The sequence below is a fragment of the Manis pentadactyla genome, chromosome 9 (assembly GCF_030020395.1).
Source record: "Manis pentadactyla isolate mManPen7 chromosome 9, mManPen7.hap1, whole genome shotgun sequence".
NCBI classification, from domain to species: Eukaryota; Metazoa; Chordata; class Mammalia; order Pholidota; family Manidae; genus Manis; species Manis pentadactyla.
In genome coordinates this window covers 125,277,250-125,294,644 of record NC_080027.1, presented here as the reverse complement: position 1 = coordinate 125,294,644, position 17,395 = coordinate 125,277,250, and the positions used below count along the sequence as shown (strand labels likewise).

Sequence of the window (17,395 nt, the reverse complement as noted above, 5' to 3'; positions counted from 1 at the left end):
ATAAATAACCTACTATTTTTACCAGATGTCGGGATACTTCCAATGAATGTGTCAGGCCATGTATGTGTTTTTATTTGGGAAGAAAGGTTTTTTCTTGCTCTACTACTTGGCTTACTCTCTTCACAGCTGGCCTCAGTCATTTTGAAGCAATATGTGGAGACTCACTGGTGTGCCCAGTCAGAGAAGTTTAGGCCTCCTGAAACCACAGAAAGGGTAAGTTGATTAGTCTACCTGTAGAGATTTGAGGGGCCATTTCAGAGGTTGTCAGCATTCTGTGACAGCATGCAGCCATCAGAAGAAATGGAGGTTGATTAGTACCTGGCATTATGGGCAACATAACTATAGATAAGAGCTCAAGTGTCAGGCTGACCTGTGTTCAAATTCCAGCTCTGCCTTTTACTACCTGTGACAGACTGGAAACATATTTGTAACTTACTAGCTTCAATCTCCTCAGTATCTAAAATGAGAATTAAACTCAAACTTCAAAGAGTTTGAGGATTAAGTGAAATAGTATTTCTGCTTGGTATAGTGCTGTGCGACCACTCTGGGCCTCCTAGAAGCTCTGCAGTGTAAGGTCTAGAGCAGCCCTGTCTGCAGCTGTGGGAATGTTAGTATCCACTGTCCAGTACAGTAGCTACTATCTACATGTGGGAGTTGAGCACTTAAACGTGGCTGGTGCAACTGAGGGACTGGGTTTTTAATTTTATTTAATTGTAATTAATTTAAATTCAAATGGCCGTATGTAGCTGGTGACCACTCTAAGGGACAGCATTAGCTCAGAGCTCACGGGTGAACTCTTACCGAATTAGTTGTCAAGTTTTTATGTTACCGTTTTCAATAGACATATAGTCTCTTGGGCACATTGTTTTCCACATAAACTGGGTAGGACTTTGCCGGTCACTGTAATCTGGCCTAATGGCAGGTGGGCTTTTCTCCTCAACAGGCAAAAATTGTTATCCGGGAGCTATTGCCCAACGGGCTGAGAGAGTCAATAAGCAAGGTGCGCTCCAGTGTGGCCTATGCAGTGTCAGCCATTGCCCACTGGGACTGGCCCGAAGCCTGGCCCCAGCTCTTCAACCTGCTCATGGAGATGCTGGTGAGCGGAGACTTAAATGCAGTCCATGGAGCCATGCGAGTGCTGACAGGTATCGGAAGCCTTTTCCCTGGTATTCGTGCTTGGATCCCAAGTGACAGGAATATTTACAAGAAGCTACGTGATAGAACAGTTCTGACCAGTAGGAATTGAAATTTAGCTCTCCTCGATGCTGCTCCCCTCTCCTGGTTGTTGTACTCTCCCACTCCATTGACTTAAGTAGGTGGAGTACTTCTACTGTTGGCAAACCTTAGCTCTTAAGAATAGAGAGAGTACTAATAGCATAGTGGGTAAGCGCTAAGATTTCAGTTCATTTTCTGGCTTTATCTTGACCCAAGTTACTTAGTCTTTGGTGCCTGAGTTTCCTTGTATATGAAATTAAGATAATGATAGTATCTACCTCAAAGAGGAGTTGTTGGTAGTTTAAATGAGCTAAATCTATATAAGGTATTTAGCACAATAACTGACGTGTGGTAAGCACTCAGTATATTTTAGCCATTATGATTATCATTATGATGTATTAGTTCAACCAAGGCAAAGTTAAGAATAGTCAAATACAATTTTTATAGAAATATAAAAAGAAGATTAAAAACAGTATAACTATATAATCCTGACCTTGATTTGACCAGCTTAGAGAATATGTAATCATTGGTATTATTTTTTTCTGTTCTGAGAAGTTGATAAAACTTGAACTTTTAGGCCAAGGCCATTGGGTGGGTATCACTTCTCAGCTTGGTCACCCCAGCAGCCCCTCACAGAGCCATCCCCATATACCCCTAGGTATGCCCTGATTTTCCCGGTCTTTCCCAGGTTCTGTGCTGCTTCCTGTTCTCCCAGATGAAGCCAGTGCTCTGTTGTATCCAGATGTTATTCATCTTGTATTGCTCTTTTGGAAATCTTATTTCCCCTCTCTTCATATAAGTTTGTGGAAGTCTTACCTTTATCTTAATTCTTTCTGTATGATCTGCTAGCTTACCTGAAATTTATTCTTACGTAGTTGTAAATGCCATTTCTATAGTTTTTGAATCTCAGTTTACTGAACTTTGCTTCTGGGCCCAATTTTACTAGTCCATGTAATATTGATGGTAGATAATATCAATTCTGTTCCCAAAAGCAATCCCTCCTCCTTTTCCTTTCAAACCCTCTCTTCCTATCCCCTCGTTGCCTTTGTTAATTACCCACTGTATTCTTATTATCTGTGACAGGTGCTCAGGTTATAGAGCAAACTTACCAAAAGTGATCCTTGCTCAGATTTTCACTTCCCTGCTCATCTCCCTTGCTTCTCTCATGGGACTCATTATTCAGGGGGCTTCATATATGTCTCTCTCCATGGAATCAGCCTTTAGGACTCTTTATTCACAACTTCGTGGTGCCAAAACAACAGCTCACATATATTTTCCACCAAGGAAAGGAAGCTTATTCCCTTCCAGTCTCAAACCTGGAGAAAAGGGTGGTTGAACATCTGCTATAGTCGGGGCGCTTGTCTAAGGAAACCACTGTTCAGTGACGTCACTTTTCTCCATCCACAAGGAAAACTGTGGGGGAGATGTGTATCCTTTTGTGATGGAGTCAGCAGACATGGAGTCAGCAGACATGGAACGGGCAGCCGCCGACTTCCATTCCCACACAGCTGCCCTGCATGCTTTCACACGAGGGTAGACCGCACTCTGGCAGCAGCGGTGCGAGCGTGCATGAAGACAGCAGGGCGCTGGCGTGTGGACAGGAGCCCGGGAGGAGGCGGGGACTGACGCTTTGCGGAGCATTTTGACACTGTACCGTTCTCCCGTTGATAAGGCTTCCCATCAAACTTTTTTATTTATTAATAAGAGGTAATAAAACTAATGGTGTGAAGGAAATGCAAACACAGCAGCTAAAGATTGAAATATTTGATCTGCAACCTACAGCTTTTTTTTCTAAGTAGTTTGGAGATTGAAGTGTTTTTGGTGTCTTGGACTTTTTTTGACTTGCTGGTTGGCCTCAGAAAACTTATTTTGAGTTTATGCTTGTAAAGTGTTAAAAAATAAGAGTAAAACATGTGGTTAAGCACTTTATTAGTAGAATTAAATTACACTGCATTTTTCAAAGAACTTGTTTTCATTAACATGCCATTCATCACATTGTTGGAACTAATTTCCTTGAGTTTGTAAATAAAATAGAACACTCAATTTATTGTTCAAAGTTTGGAATTTATTCCTCAGGAGGAAGCCACAGCTAGTAAAGAGGACTCAGCCTTGAATATCTGATTTTCATTTGATTCCTAAGGTGATTAATATTGCCAGAGATTCCTGAGGTGTATATTTCAGACCTTGAAAGTGCCAACTTGCATTTCTAAGTGTAGGTCCTCCTGGAAAATGTCCCAGGTGATCAGCTCCATTTCTGTACTGATAATGCACACGAGCCAGAAAAGCAGCAGGTAAAATTAACAGACCTTGGGCCTCAAGGACTTGTATCCCACTGCTTCGTAAGACAAAGAAATCTAGGGTCCTTCGTGCTTTCTCAGTGCCTTATGGGGTTTGTTTAGAAGCCAAGGGAAAGGTATGACCCCTGTTTCCTCACCTTTAAGTGTCATTCCGTGTACAGGATGCTTTTTGCTACTTCTGTGTGGTAGAAACCCTTTCTGTTCCAATGAGCAGCAGCCTCTGACTTTGAGGTCAATAAATGTCATTCACCGGTTAATATATACAGAATAGAGCCGAAACCTACTAAGCCTGAGCACTTTTTATTACGTGCCTCAAACCAACTTGCCAAGGAAGAGTAAAGAAGGTGGACCCAAGGGTAGATGCCTCCCAGTGTGAATGTTGACACATGGCACGAACTGGATTAACACACAGTTTTCCTGAGGTGACTTCACAAGCAAGGGCTTTTAACAGTTCTGTTACAGATTTTCCTTCAGTATTTATATGAAGTTTTTCTTTCTTAATCCAGTGTATTTTCCTTTATCTCTGTATTGTTCTCTTTCCCCTCCTAAAAAATAATACCTCTTGCTACTTCTCCTTCCACAGGATGAGGCCCCCATGCCCAGTCTTTATCTGCATGCTGTTTGGAAACTGCTACCTAGAAGCAATTCAAAAATTTTCACAGCTTTGTCTTTATAAAGCAGTATTTTTTTTTACAGTACTCCTTTTTTCTTTGTAGAATTCACTCGAGAAGTAACAGACACACAGATGCCACTTGTTGCTCCTGTCATTCTCCCAGAAATGTATAAGATCTTCACCATGGCCGAGGTATGAACACTCAGCTCTGAGGAGTGGCTCAGGCTCTGGTCAGCACCCCCTTCTCAGGTGGGAGACTCGTGTTTGCCGTTGATCCCTGTACCTGAAGACTAGAACTGACAAAGATCTGAATGTGGATGAACTTTAGACCTTTCCCTTTTCACTATAAGGGCAAGTCTTTGATAAAGGAGTGAAATTATTGCAATACTGCTTCCCCTATCCCATACCCCTTGGTGTCCTGGAGCTGCCAAGAACCTAGTGCCTTTATGCTGCATCTAGAGTCCCACTGGGGCATCTCCCCCTGAGCTTGCTCAGCTAAGTACTAGAAGTAACACTGCGTTGCACATTATAGGCCCCTAGTAAACTGCATATATATTTGACTGATGTCAATAAAGTGTGAATGCCTGCTGGATAAAGTTTTAACATCGCTTCTCCCTGCCCTCAGCCAAGGGTCTGCACTTCAAAAGAAATACATTGACCATGTTGGGATTTCAAGCAGTACCCAGCCTAATATTTTCAATCAGATCAGCCCACAGAGGCCTATATGTAAGGCTAGTTCCAATAAACTCCAACATTTTGCTGCTTTTCATTCTGTGAATTACAGAAGAAGTCTGTCTCCTGGACATGAGTGGGGGACACTCCCCATCTCTAGCAAGTCCAATTCCATGTCAGGATTGACCAGTCAATTTTTCTTCTGGTCACAGATACACAGATGCAGACACATGCTCACCTATCCCATGCTGTGCTATAACTTTTTCCCCAGGTGTATGGCATTCGAACCCGTTCCCGAGCTGTGGAGATTTTTACCACTTGTGCCCACATGATCTGTAACATGGAGGAGCTGGAAAAGGTGGGTGTGCCTTGGGGCCAGTGACAGAGTTCATGCTTAGAAGTCTTTATTCGTGCCTTCCCGTGTCGGCAGACCAGTCGCTCACTTCATTACGGCAGCTCCAGAATGCACACTAACCAGTGTTGTGGATACATTTAACATTTTGATTGAAAATTTCACTTGTATATACCTTACTTTCCCTTTGTTTGAGCCTTATTTCTTCTACATCCTATTTATTTATACTAGTCATCACCCAGAACTTACTATTCCTTTATGGTCCTTTCATGTAAAACAAAGCTAGCTAAAAACACTGATCCCTGTGATTCAGAAGTAGTTTTGAAAAGTTGGTCTTATGTAATAGCTTTAAGAAGGCTCTGGTGAGGAACAGCCAGTGTAAAAGGTAACACCCCCAGTGACATTAGAGTCACACCCTCCTGATGGAACCTGAGCCTGAAGAGCTCTTCAGTAGCCTCTCACCTCAGTGTTTGATGTGTGCATTGAAGCCGTTGATTAGAGGTACGTGCTATGTTGACTTTGGTTTCCGTTACCAGGGTGCCGCCAAGGTCCTGATCTTTCCTGTGGTGCAGCAGTTCACAGAGGCCTTTGTTCAGGCCCTCCAGATACCAGATGGCCCCACATCCGACAGTGGGTTTAAGATGGAAGTCCTGAAGGTGAGCGTTTGCTACCATTGGATGGATGCTTGGAGTTTGAGAGAGTGGTCTGAAACCATGATTTTTCTCCTGTACCACTTGTAACTCTTGGGTCTTGTTCTCTTTAACTTCTCAGGCAGTGACAGCCCTGGTGAAAAACTTCCCAAAGCACATGGTGTCCTCCATGCAGCAGATTCTGCCTATAGTTTGGAATACCCTAACTGAGAGTGCAGCTTTATATCCTTTCCAGAAAGCTTAAGGGACCCGCTACCGCCTGTAGTTGGGAATCTGGCACTGGGTCTTATTCATGTGGTTCCACTTTTGTAAATGAGTTGCTTAAAGTACCTACTCTTAGTGTTGGAATGGATAACATTCCCATGTAGAATACATATAAAGCAGACTCCAAATTCTGTTTCTTTACTCTTCATCATACTTATGTGAGGACAGAAGTAAATTACACAGAGGAAGTAGAAGATCCTGTGGATTCTGATGGTATGTAGTTTATCTCATCTTAACAGATACACCACTTAGTGAGAAAAGGGACCTAGGAAGAGAAAAAGAAACCAGAGACAGAAGAACAGTAAGTTAGAGGCTTCCCTCTTTTAAGTGAGTTTTCTAATTGAGCTTCCTTTGAGCATATCAGATGTAGAGAGATGTAAAAATGAAAATATTTAATCTGTTCCTTGTAGGCATTTGGAAGAGATACCTTAAAAGGCCATCTAATCCAGCCTCCTAGCATTTTGTCTGTGTTAATTTTGGGGTCCCAAATGATAATACCTTCATTTCTGTTTTAAAATTTTTTGAGCATTTCAGATCAAAATATACTCACTGGAAAATATACTCAGTGTTTCTGATCTTTTTACTTGAAAAATCCAAGTATTTACTATTCTTAAGGTTTCTTTCTTTGACTCATCAGTTCCGTCTTTCATTCCCTTGGGAATACTAATTAGCAAGTACTTTAAACACTCATTGATTTACAAAGATAATGTAGTTCATTTCCAGCCTGCCTTCTTTGCTTTTGCATTCTGGTCATAACATCTCTCCTTGTGTATGTCTTGTAGGTGAAGTCCTGGGCTTTGAAAATCTTGTCTTTAGCATTTTTGAATTTGTCCATGCTCTACTTGAAAACAGCAAATTCAAAAGCACTGTTAAGAAAGCTTTGCCTGAGTTGATTTACTATATTATCCTGTACATGCAAATCACTGAAGAACAGGTAAGTTATACTTGGGAGAGAGTTACCAGCTTGTCTGAATGAGAGCCTGAGCCCGATGAGCAGCCTCACAAAGACCTAACTGCTTCATCATTGCAGATTAAAGTGTGGACAGCCAACCCGCAACAGTTTGTAGAAGATGAAGATGACGATACTTTCTCCTATACTGTTAGGATTGCAGCTCAAGACTTACTGCTGGTAAGGATTTTTACTTTATTTTGAATTTAAAGATCACTTTTTATTACATTTCAATGTTTTCACCTAAACCTTTACTTAAAGAAAGGTTACCCTGATGCTTCAGCCAAATAATCTTCATCAGTCACTTGGGCTTTTCCTCTTTTCTAGACATCAAACTCATCTGAGCAGTGTGGTTGTATGACTTTGATTTAGACTTTTTGGGCGATAACAGGAGAGCATCTCAGATGAAGTTGGGGACTCAGGAATTCCGAAGTCATTGCCACTAGTTCTGATTTACAAGTGACTGTTAGATGTAAAAACTGTCGAAGATAGTGTTCTAGTGAATAAGAGTAGTTTTGAATCAGAAACATTTCAGTTTCATCCACTCTTTAGCAAGAATCTGTAGCACAAACCAAAGGCAGGCAAACTTTAAAAAAAAATTAGATTGCTGAGAAATGAACATCCAGACATCTGCTCCTGTTTAGTTTGGCTCTCACTGGGGCATAATTGTCTCTAAACTGAAGTTCTATAAAGAAGCTGCCCCTTGCTGCCCATTGGGTGAGAGGTTTGTCCTCATTGTGAGCGAATATTTCTCATTGTCCTTTAGTGTTTTCTAAGGCACCTGTGATTTCAGTTAGTAGGTGAACCTTTAACTTCCACAGTCAGGCACCCAGAGAATAAACATCTGGCCCTTTGTCATCCAGAGCTGAACCTACCATTACTCACACGCCACTGAATGTAGCCAAAGGAAGCCTTACATTTTGTTAGATTCACAATGCCTGGACACTGTAGAAGTATCAGTATTACTTTAGTTTTATTAGAGACCCTGAACTAATAGGTCTTATATTTTTAATACACCTAGTCAGAGCTTAGCATGCCTATGTGAAAGAGTTTGAACCATTCGGTTTGCAGTTAAACTTGCTTTTTCAGACAAGGTGGGTTTAAATTGCACAGACAGACTTATTAGCCCCTCTCCTCTCTCCCTAGGCTGTGGCCACTGATTTCCAGAACGAGAGCGCGGCAGCCCTGGCTGCTGCTGCCACTCGGCATTTACAAGAAGCCGAGCAAACCAGGAACAGTGGCACTGAACACTGGTAAGAGCAAGCGACAGAGGAAAACTTAGAGACTTGTCCTGGGCATTAGAGCGGAGGCAAGAAAATTCTTGCTTTGAATCATCTGTTTTAAAACAGATCTCTCCAACTTTAAAATAATTAAGAGTTTTTATTTTACTCCTTTTTTAAAAGCCCTTGAAAAGAAGGATTTTTACTTTTATGTTTAATTTTAAAAGTCTGTTGTTAAAATTTTCACTTTTTCAGCAATAGGTTTATATTGGAAGGACAGATAATGGCTGTTTGGGGCCAGATTGTGCTCGAATGCCCTTTCCTGAGTCTTCCCTCCTCAAATATTACCGTTGGTGCAGGGTAGTTTATTTTACAGGCTGTGGTATCCCTTTCACAGGTGGAAGGTCCATGAGGCATGCATGCTTGCCCTAGGCTCAGTGAAGGCCATCATCACTGACAGTGTGAAAAATGGCAGAATCCATTTCGACATGCATGGCTTCCTGACCAATGTCATCCTTGCGGACCTCAACATCTCAGGTATGTTTCAGCACAACACCTGGATTCTAGAAGATCTTTAGACCTGTCATCAACTCAGTTATATTGTTCACTTAGATAGGTAAGTCAGGTATTCATGTATCCTTTAGGTGAAAATTCTTCTTTCTCCCTAGAGCTTGAACTCGTCTGAACCTCTAAAACAGTCTATAGATCTTGGCTCAAGTTTTACCAATTAAGAGACTGATACTGCCTCATAATTCTTCCAGGCTGTTCATGTTTTCTCCCAAATCGTTGCTCACATTCATGGCTGCTTTTGGCATTTGAATAGAATGAAAATCCAGTTGCTGTATCTTGAGAACTGTGGCTTGAGTTCCTCTGTCATTAAGTCTAGAATATCCTCAGGCAGCTTGAGTCAGACTCATTCTTCCTGTTTGTTCCCTGTTATTTTTTGCAAACTTTATTTCTTGGCCAATATCCAAATAATTAAAGTGTTCTGTTTTCATACCTTCATTAGCTCCTTGCCTTAAAAAAAAAAGTAGCCTCTAATGTATTAGACTTATTTCTCTGGCAGAGGAACAGCTAAGAATTCATTGTCTCTCTGTGTGACATTTTCAGCTACATTGCTGCTGCCCAGGCCATCCCTTATTCTCCTCCTTAGAGCCAGACCCCCCCTTTACAAAACAGTCTTTGCTTCTTTTCTGAATACTTAAATCATGGGACATGTGGTACTGTTTGTTCCCTTCTCAACCCATTCACTTGCCTCTCCATGAGATAGCCCTTTGAGTAGTTTAAGCCATTTGGAAACATTCTACTCAGACCGTAACTAGGTAATCTTACAGGATCACCTCACGCCATCACTTCCATTATCTGAATCACAGAATTAAAATGGTTGAACATCCAGAGCTCAGATCATTGTGAATATCCTTCTGTACTGTGCACTTACCACATGTTTCATTATATTGTAGTTGATGAATATGTTTTCTTTTTCCTACTAGAATGTAAGGTCTTTGAGAGTAGAAATCATATCCAATACATCTTAGTATCCCACAGTGCCTTGCATGTGATAAGCATTCCTTAATTATGTATTGAATGAAAGTAACTGATTGAGCACTTTCTCAAACCCGTAAACATATTTTTTGTAGAATTTTCCCTAGCAAAGAATCTTCAAAAATGAATGGAGACTTGAGAATATTTAGCATGAAGACTGGAAAGGGTTTAATATGTAGCGTTTATTATCTTGGCTATAGCTAAAAGCTTTTCTGTACCAGCCATTCTCAGACTTTTTGGTCTCAGGACCCCTTTACACTTTAAGAAAATATAAGTGATCCCAAAATGTTGTTCTGTGAGTTTAATATATCAATATTAAACATATTAGATATTAAAACTGAGAAGTTTTTAAAATAAAAGAAATGCAAGCATACATTCCATTAGCTGTCAGAGCCATGGTGTCACCCATGTAACCTTTGGAAACTCTACACTTGAGAAAGAATGAATGTGAAAAAGGACACATAATTTCTTGGCGTTAACAGTGAATATGGTTTTAACTTTTGGGGCTTCCAGTTTGAGAACTGTTACTTTATATTATATAAATTACTATGTAATTATTTGTCACAGTGTGTTGAGTTCTGTTGAATAGTTCTCATCAACTAAATGTTTATTGTACAAGTAACTAACTTAAGCCCTGTGACAGGCTGAATAAGGTAGTCTCTGTTCTTAAGCAGCTTATAATAGGCTGGGAGTAGTAATCCTTACACAGGTGACTGAAATAGCAAACAATATGTAACATGTAAGAAAATTAAAGATAGGATTGCAGTAGCACAGATAGTTAGGATTACTGTATCCCAAAAGATCAGTTAGTAAGGCAAGGAGAGGTGTTGGTGGCTTATAAACAAAGCACAGAAATGGCAAAGATGTGAGTTATTGGGGAGGGGTGTGTGCTTGAGTTTAGAAGGAATAAAGGGAAATCATAGGTAATGCTAGAGTCATTGATCTTAGGGGGCTTTGAGTGCCATGCTAAGATGGTCTTTATTTGGTAAACTGTGGAATTCAATGACAGATTTTAAATAAAAGAACGACAGCTATAATTTATAATGTTCCAGTCGTGGTCCTAGAGTAGGAAAAAACAAACAATGGAGAGGATATTTAGCAGTGTGGGTAAGCTATAGGAGAGCCAGGGGTAGGAACGGGGGTGGGAGTCTTTTTAGTCTAAGAATATTTAATATCTACTTTGCAAATAGTGAAAACTGAAACTGGGAAAATGATTCTCTATCATAGGTCTGCATTTGCTTTTCTCTTATAACATCATGCTGTTTTTCTGCTAAATTGTATATATTACCAAGCATACAGTTGTTGTGACAGGGTGAGGAGTGGAGTGGGAAGGGAGAAGGGCAAGTAACAGGAACTTTTGTTGTCCAGCCCCTAATTGCTCTTTCTCCCTCCCAGTGTCTCCTTTCCTCTTGGGCCGGGCACTTTGGGCTGCTAGTCGATTCACTGTTGCTATGTCCCCTGAATTGATCCAGCAGTTTCTACAGGCAACAGTTAGTGGTCTTCATGAGACACAACCCCCATCGGTTAGAATTTCTGCTGTGAGAGCCATCTGGGGGTGAGTATGCCACCTGGGGGTGATAAGACCTTTATTTTAAGAGAAAATTACTCAGAGTAGAAGTCCCAAATGGCAGTTGTCCAGTGGAATATGTTGCTTGGAAACTTCTGCTGAAGATCTGCAGGGTGGATGTTAGAAGGACAGGAAAGAAACCAAATCAGGCTTCCAGGAGTACCAGCTATATCCTGTTCCCTTTTGTTCCTCGTTTTCTTTAGATTCAGTCCAGCTCTGGAATTGTCTAGACCAACTCCATTTCTTACAAAGATGAAGATTTGAGGCTTTGAGATAAATAACTTGCACAGGGTTGCACAGTGATGAATTAACAGAGGCAGGATTAGAGCCCAAATCATTTAATACATTATGGACACAGCTCCATACCCCAAGGACTTGGCTGTCACTCCATTTGGCTTGGGTTCTGTCACCACCACACACTGAGGTACCCAGGAGGGTACCTCAGTGTCAGGTAACAGGAGTACAGATCTCAGTCCCAGCTCTGCACCCTGAAGTGGCCTGTGAACTGGCTGTAGCCCCTCTCAGCTGTGGTCCAGGAGCCCCTGCAAGAGAACTGATTGAGACAGTCACCCATGGATGAGAGCCTTTGTGGAATTCAAGGAGTCCAGCAGAGAAATTCCAGCACATGGAGCAAAAAATGTCTAAGATTGGACATGTTGAAGAGGTCATTCAGTAAAGACTGACGGAGGTGACTGCTACTTCAGATGTGACAACAGCTACACAAAATTTTAAGGAATGTGAAACCACAAAGGAGCACAGTAATTTTCCAGTAGCCAACCTCAAAGACATGGAGACCTGCAACTTACCTGATAAAGAATTCAAAATAGCTCTTTTAAGAAACTGAATGAGCTACAGGAAAACACACAAAAAAACAATTCATTGAATCAGGAAAACAATATGCATACAAAATGAGTTCAGCAAATAGAAATCATAAAATAGAATCAAACAAATTCTGGAGCTAAATACAGTGCATGAACTGAAAAATGCAGTAAAGAGCATTAAGAACAGAACAGTGCAAGCAGAAGAAGGAATCTCTGAAATAGAATACAGGCCTACATGAACTACATGATACCTTTAGGAAAAACAATCTGTGAATTATTGGAGTCCCTGAAGGAGGTGGGTGGGAGATAGAAAGCTTATTTCAAGAAATAATGTCTGAGAACTTCCCAAATCTGGGGAGAGATTTTCACATCCAAGTTCATGAAGCTAGTATGTCACCCCAAAATTTCAATCCAAAATGATCTTCCTGAAGACACATTATGACAATCCAAAATTAAATACAAAGAATTTAAAAAGCAGCAAGGAAAAAAAATGTCCTACAAGGGAACCCCTCAAGCCATAAGTAGAGTTTTCAGCAGAAACCTTGCAGGCCAAAAGAGGGTGGGATGATATATTCAAAATGATGAAAGAAAAAACTGCCAACCAAGAATGCTTTACCTGTCAAAGCTGCCCTTCAGAAATGAAAGCAAGATAAAGACTTTCCCAGATAAACAAAGGTGAGAGTGTTCTTTACCACTGGACCTGCATTACAAGAAATGCTGAAGTTACAATAAAAGGATGCTAATTAATAACATGAAAATATGCAGCACACTGCTAAAAGGTAAGTATAAGTCAAATTCAGAATATTCTAATACTGTAATATGGTGGTGTGTTAACCACTTAAGTCCAGCATAAAGGTTAAAGGACAGATACATTAAAAATAACCAGCTAAATATGTGTTAATGCACAAAGTAAATGTAACATCAAAAACATAAAAGAGGGCATAGAAGGATAGAGTGTATGCAGACAAAGTTAAGTTATCAATGTTAAGTAAAACATTATCTAGTAAATGTTTTGTGTAAGCTTCATGGTAACCACAAAGCAAAAATCTACACTACATAAAGGATAAAGAATGAAAGCATGCCACTGCAGAAAATATCAACTCACAAAGGAAGACAGAAAGGGGAAGAAAGGAACAAGTGAACTATAAAAGAGCCAGACAACAGTTAACAAGAATGCATTAGTAAGGCCTTACCTATCACAAATTACTTTAAATGTAAATGGATTAAATTCTCCAATCAAAATTCAGAGTATCTGAATGGATTTTTTTTTAAAGACTCAACTAATATGCTTCCTGCAAGAGGCTCATTTCAGATTTAAGGACACACATAGCCTCAAAGTGAAGGGATGGAAAAAGCCCATGCAAGTGGAAACCAAAGAGAGCAAAAGTATCTATATTTTTATCAGACAAAATAAACATCAACTCAAAAGCAATAATAGGAGAGCACAATGGTCATTATATAATGATAAAGAGGTCAGTCCATCAATTAGATGTAACAGTTGTAAATACACATGGCCTACATTGAGTAACCTAAATATATTAAGCAAATAGTAGCATCTGAAGGGAGGAATGGACAACACAATTAGAGTAGTTGACTTCAGTGTCCCACTTTCAACAATGGATAAAATATCCAAACAAAATCAGTAAGGAACCATAGCACATGAACTGTACTTTCAACCAAGTGGACCTAACAGACATGTACAGAGCGTTCTATCCAACAGCAGCAGAAGACACATTCTTCCAAACACGCACATTTCTCCAGAAAAGGTAAGACGGTAGGTCACAGAACAAGTCGTAGTGAATTTAAAATTAAAATCATACCAAGTGTCTTCTGTAATCATTGTGGGATGAAATTAGAAATCAATTACAGGTGGAAAACTGGAAAATTCACACATATGTGGAAGTTAAACAATGTACTCCTGAACAGCCTTTATAAAGAAAAAATCGAAAGAGAAACAAGTATCCTAAAACAAGCAAAAATGGAAATAGAACATACCAAGATGTGTGGGATGCAGCAAAAGCAGTTCTAAGAGGAAAGTACAGATAAACACCTACACTAAGAATAAAAATGTCTCAAACAACATAACTTTAAACCTCAGGAACTAGAAACAGAAGAACAAAGTAAGCCCAAAGATAGCAATAGGAAGATCAGAGCAGAAATAAATAAAATAGAGGTCAGAAAAACAATAGAAAATATTAGTGAAACTGGTTTTTCACAGGTAAACAAAATTGACAAACTTTAGCTAAAAAGAAGGGAAGACCTCAAATACAAAATCAGAAATGAAAGGAGACGTTACAACTGATAGTATAGAAAGGATCATAGGACACTACTGTAAAATTATATGCCAACAATTGGATATCTGAGAGGAAATGGATGAATTCCTAGAAACACACAGCCTACTATAACTGAATCATGAAGTAATAGAAAATCTGAAGATAATAACAAGTAAGGATATTGAATCAGTAGTCCAAAAAAACCCATAAAAGAAAATTCCAGGGCCAGATGGTTTCACTGGTGAATTCTACCAAACATTTCAAGAAGAATTAATATCAGTCCTTCTCAAACATTGAAGAGGGAGCATTTCCAACTCATTTTTCAAGGCCAGCATTACCCTGATACCAAGGCCAGACAAGGACATTACAAGAAAAGAAAACTTAAGGCCAATATCTCTGTTGAATATAGATCTAAAAATCCTCAACAAAATACTAGCAAACTGTATTCAACAGCACATTAAAAGGATCACACACCGTGACCAAGTGGGATTTATCCCTGGGATGCAAGGATGGTTCAACATTTGTAAAGCAGTAAATGTGATATACCACTTAATAGAAGGACAGATAAAAATCATGATTATCTTAACAGATGTAGAAAAAGCATTTGACAAAATTCAGTATTCATTCATGATAAAAACTTTGAACCAAGTCAGTATAGAGGAAACATACCTCAACAAAGTAAAGGCCATATATGACAAGCCTACAACTAACATACTTACAGTGAAGTTTTCCCCAGATCAGTAATAAGACAAGGTTATCCACTCTCACCGTTCCTATTCAACATAGCCAGAGCAATTAGGAAAGAAAAGAAAGAAATGGCATCCAAATTGTAAAGGAAAAAGTAAAACTGTCTCTGTTTGCAAATGACATGATGTATAAGGGAAACCCTAAAGATTCCATCAGAAAACTGTTAGAACTAATAAATTCAGTCAAGTTGCAGAATACAAAATATACAACAATCAGTTGCATTACTATACACTAATAACAAACTATCAGAAAGAGAAATGTAAAAAACAATCCCATCTACAGTTGCATCAAAAATAATAAAATACCAAGGAATAAATTTAAAGTGGGTAAAAAAATCTCTGTACACTGAAAACTATTAGACATTGAGGAAAAAAACTGAAGACAAGTAAGTAGAAAGATATCCTGTGCTCATGAATTAGAAGAACTAATATTATTAAAATGCCTCTACTACCACAAGCAATCTGTAGATTCAGTGTAATCCCTGTCAAAATTCCAGTGGCATTTTCCACAGAAATAAAACAAAAATTTGTGTGGAGCCACATAAGTCCCCAAATAGCAAGCTGGAGGCTTCATACTTCCTGATTTCAAACTATATTATAAAGCTGTGGTGATCAAAACAGTATGGTTTTAGCATAAAAACAGACATGTAGGTCATTTGAACAGAGGCCAGAAACAAACCCACAATAAAGGAGACAAAAATATGCAATGGGGAAAGGATAGTCTCTTCAATAAATGATGTTGGAGAAACTGGACAGTCACATGCAAAAGAATGAACCTGCACCCTTAACTATACACCAGAGTCAACTCAAAATAGATTGGAAACTTCAACCTAAGACCTTACACCATAAAACTCATAGAAGAAAACAGGAGTTAAGCTCCTTCATCGGTCTTGGCAATGATTTTTTTGGATTTGACACCAAAAGCAAAAATAAACAAGTGGGACTACATCAAACTAAAAATTTTCTGCACAGCAAAGGAAATCATCAATAAAATTAAAGGCAAACTACTGAATTAGAGGAAATATTTGCAAATCATATATCTGGTAATGGAGTTAATATTCAAAATATATAAAGAACTCATACAACTCAATAAAACTCAATTAAAAAATGGCAGAGGGGCAGAGGCTCTGAAAATAGACACTTTTCTAAAGAAGAAACAAAAATAGCCAACAGGTACATGAAGAAGTTCTCAATATCACTAATTATTAGGGAAATGCACAATGAGATACCAAAAACCACAACGAGATATCACCTTATGCCTGTTAGAATGGCTATTACAGAAAGACAGACAATAAGCACTGGTGACTGGATAAAGGGAACCCTCCAACACTGTTGAAAATGTAAACTGATGTAGCCACTATGGAAAACATTATGGATTCCTCCAAAACCTAAAATTGAATTAGCATATGATTTACTAACCCCGTTTCTGGGTATATGACAAAGGAAATGAAAACAGGATCATGGTATATGTTTACAATAGAATATTATTCAGCTAAGAGAAGGAACTCCTGCCATTTGCAAGACCATGGATGGACCTTGAGGACATTTGCTAAATGAAATAAGAAAGACAAATACTGCATGCTATCACTTATATGTGAAATCCAAAAAACATAAAACTCATTGAAAAAGAGTAGAAAAAAGTGGGATGGAATAGGAAGAGGTTGACAAAAGGGTGTACAATCACATCAATAAGGCGAGTAAGATCTGAGAATCTAACAAAACGTGACTAGAGTTGATAACACTATATTGTGTAAATGAAATTTGCTAAGAGCAGAATTTATTTTCACAGAAAAAATGTGAGGCACGATGGATGTGTTAACAAACTAGATGAGAAGCCTTTCACAATGTGTATCAAATCACAATGCACACTTTAAATATACAACTTTATGTCACTTATACCTCAATAAAGCTGAAGATTTAAAAATTTTAAGTTTACAAGTTTATATTACTTTCATAATCAGGAAAAATAGGTAATTTTTATATAATTAAGTTTCAACTCTTGACTATATAGGCAGTGGATTTCTTGAAAAGTAACAGATTTCTGGAAAGGTGACAAAAGCTATGAACATGGACACCAGAGGAGTGGACACTCACACTTTTATAAAATTTTACCTAACGTATCAAAGACTGGTTTGACATCAATGGGTCCGAGGTAACAGACTGTCCTGTGAAGGGGCCCTGGCTATTCCTTTCTTCACAGGCACGATGCTCCAT

The 17,395-nt window shown here is 39.1% G+C and overlaps 1 protein-coding gene across 2 annotated transcripts in view; it reads left to right on the top strand.

Moving 5' to 3' along the window:
* The window catches only part of IPO9 (importin 9), a 53,599-nt gene that overhangs the window by 23,908 nt on the left and 12,296 nt on the right, over positions 1–17,395 (top strand). For both annotated transcript variants that reach the window (XM_036909525.2, XM_036909526.2), the window contains exons 3-14: positions 127–213; positions 944–1,145; positions 4,229–4,317; positions 5,069–5,155; positions 5,686–5,805; positions 5,921–6,021; positions 6,218–6,276; positions 6,846–6,997; positions 7,094–7,192; positions 8,159–8,265; positions 8,630–8,769; positions 11,170–11,329. In XM_036909525.2, the coding sequence (XP_036765420.1) occupies positions 127–213; positions 944–1,145; positions 4,229–4,317; positions 5,069–5,155; positions 5,686–5,805; positions 5,921–6,021; positions 6,218–6,276; positions 6,846–6,997; positions 7,094–7,192; positions 8,159–8,265; positions 8,630–8,769; positions 11,170–11,329 (1,403 nt within the window). The remainder of the gene's footprint in view (positions 1–126; positions 214–943; positions 1,146–4,228; positions 4,318–5,068; positions 5,156–5,685; positions 5,806–5,920; positions 6,022–6,217; positions 6,277–6,845; positions 6,998–7,093; positions 7,193–8,158; positions 8,266–8,629; positions 8,770–11,169; positions 11,330–17,395) is intronic.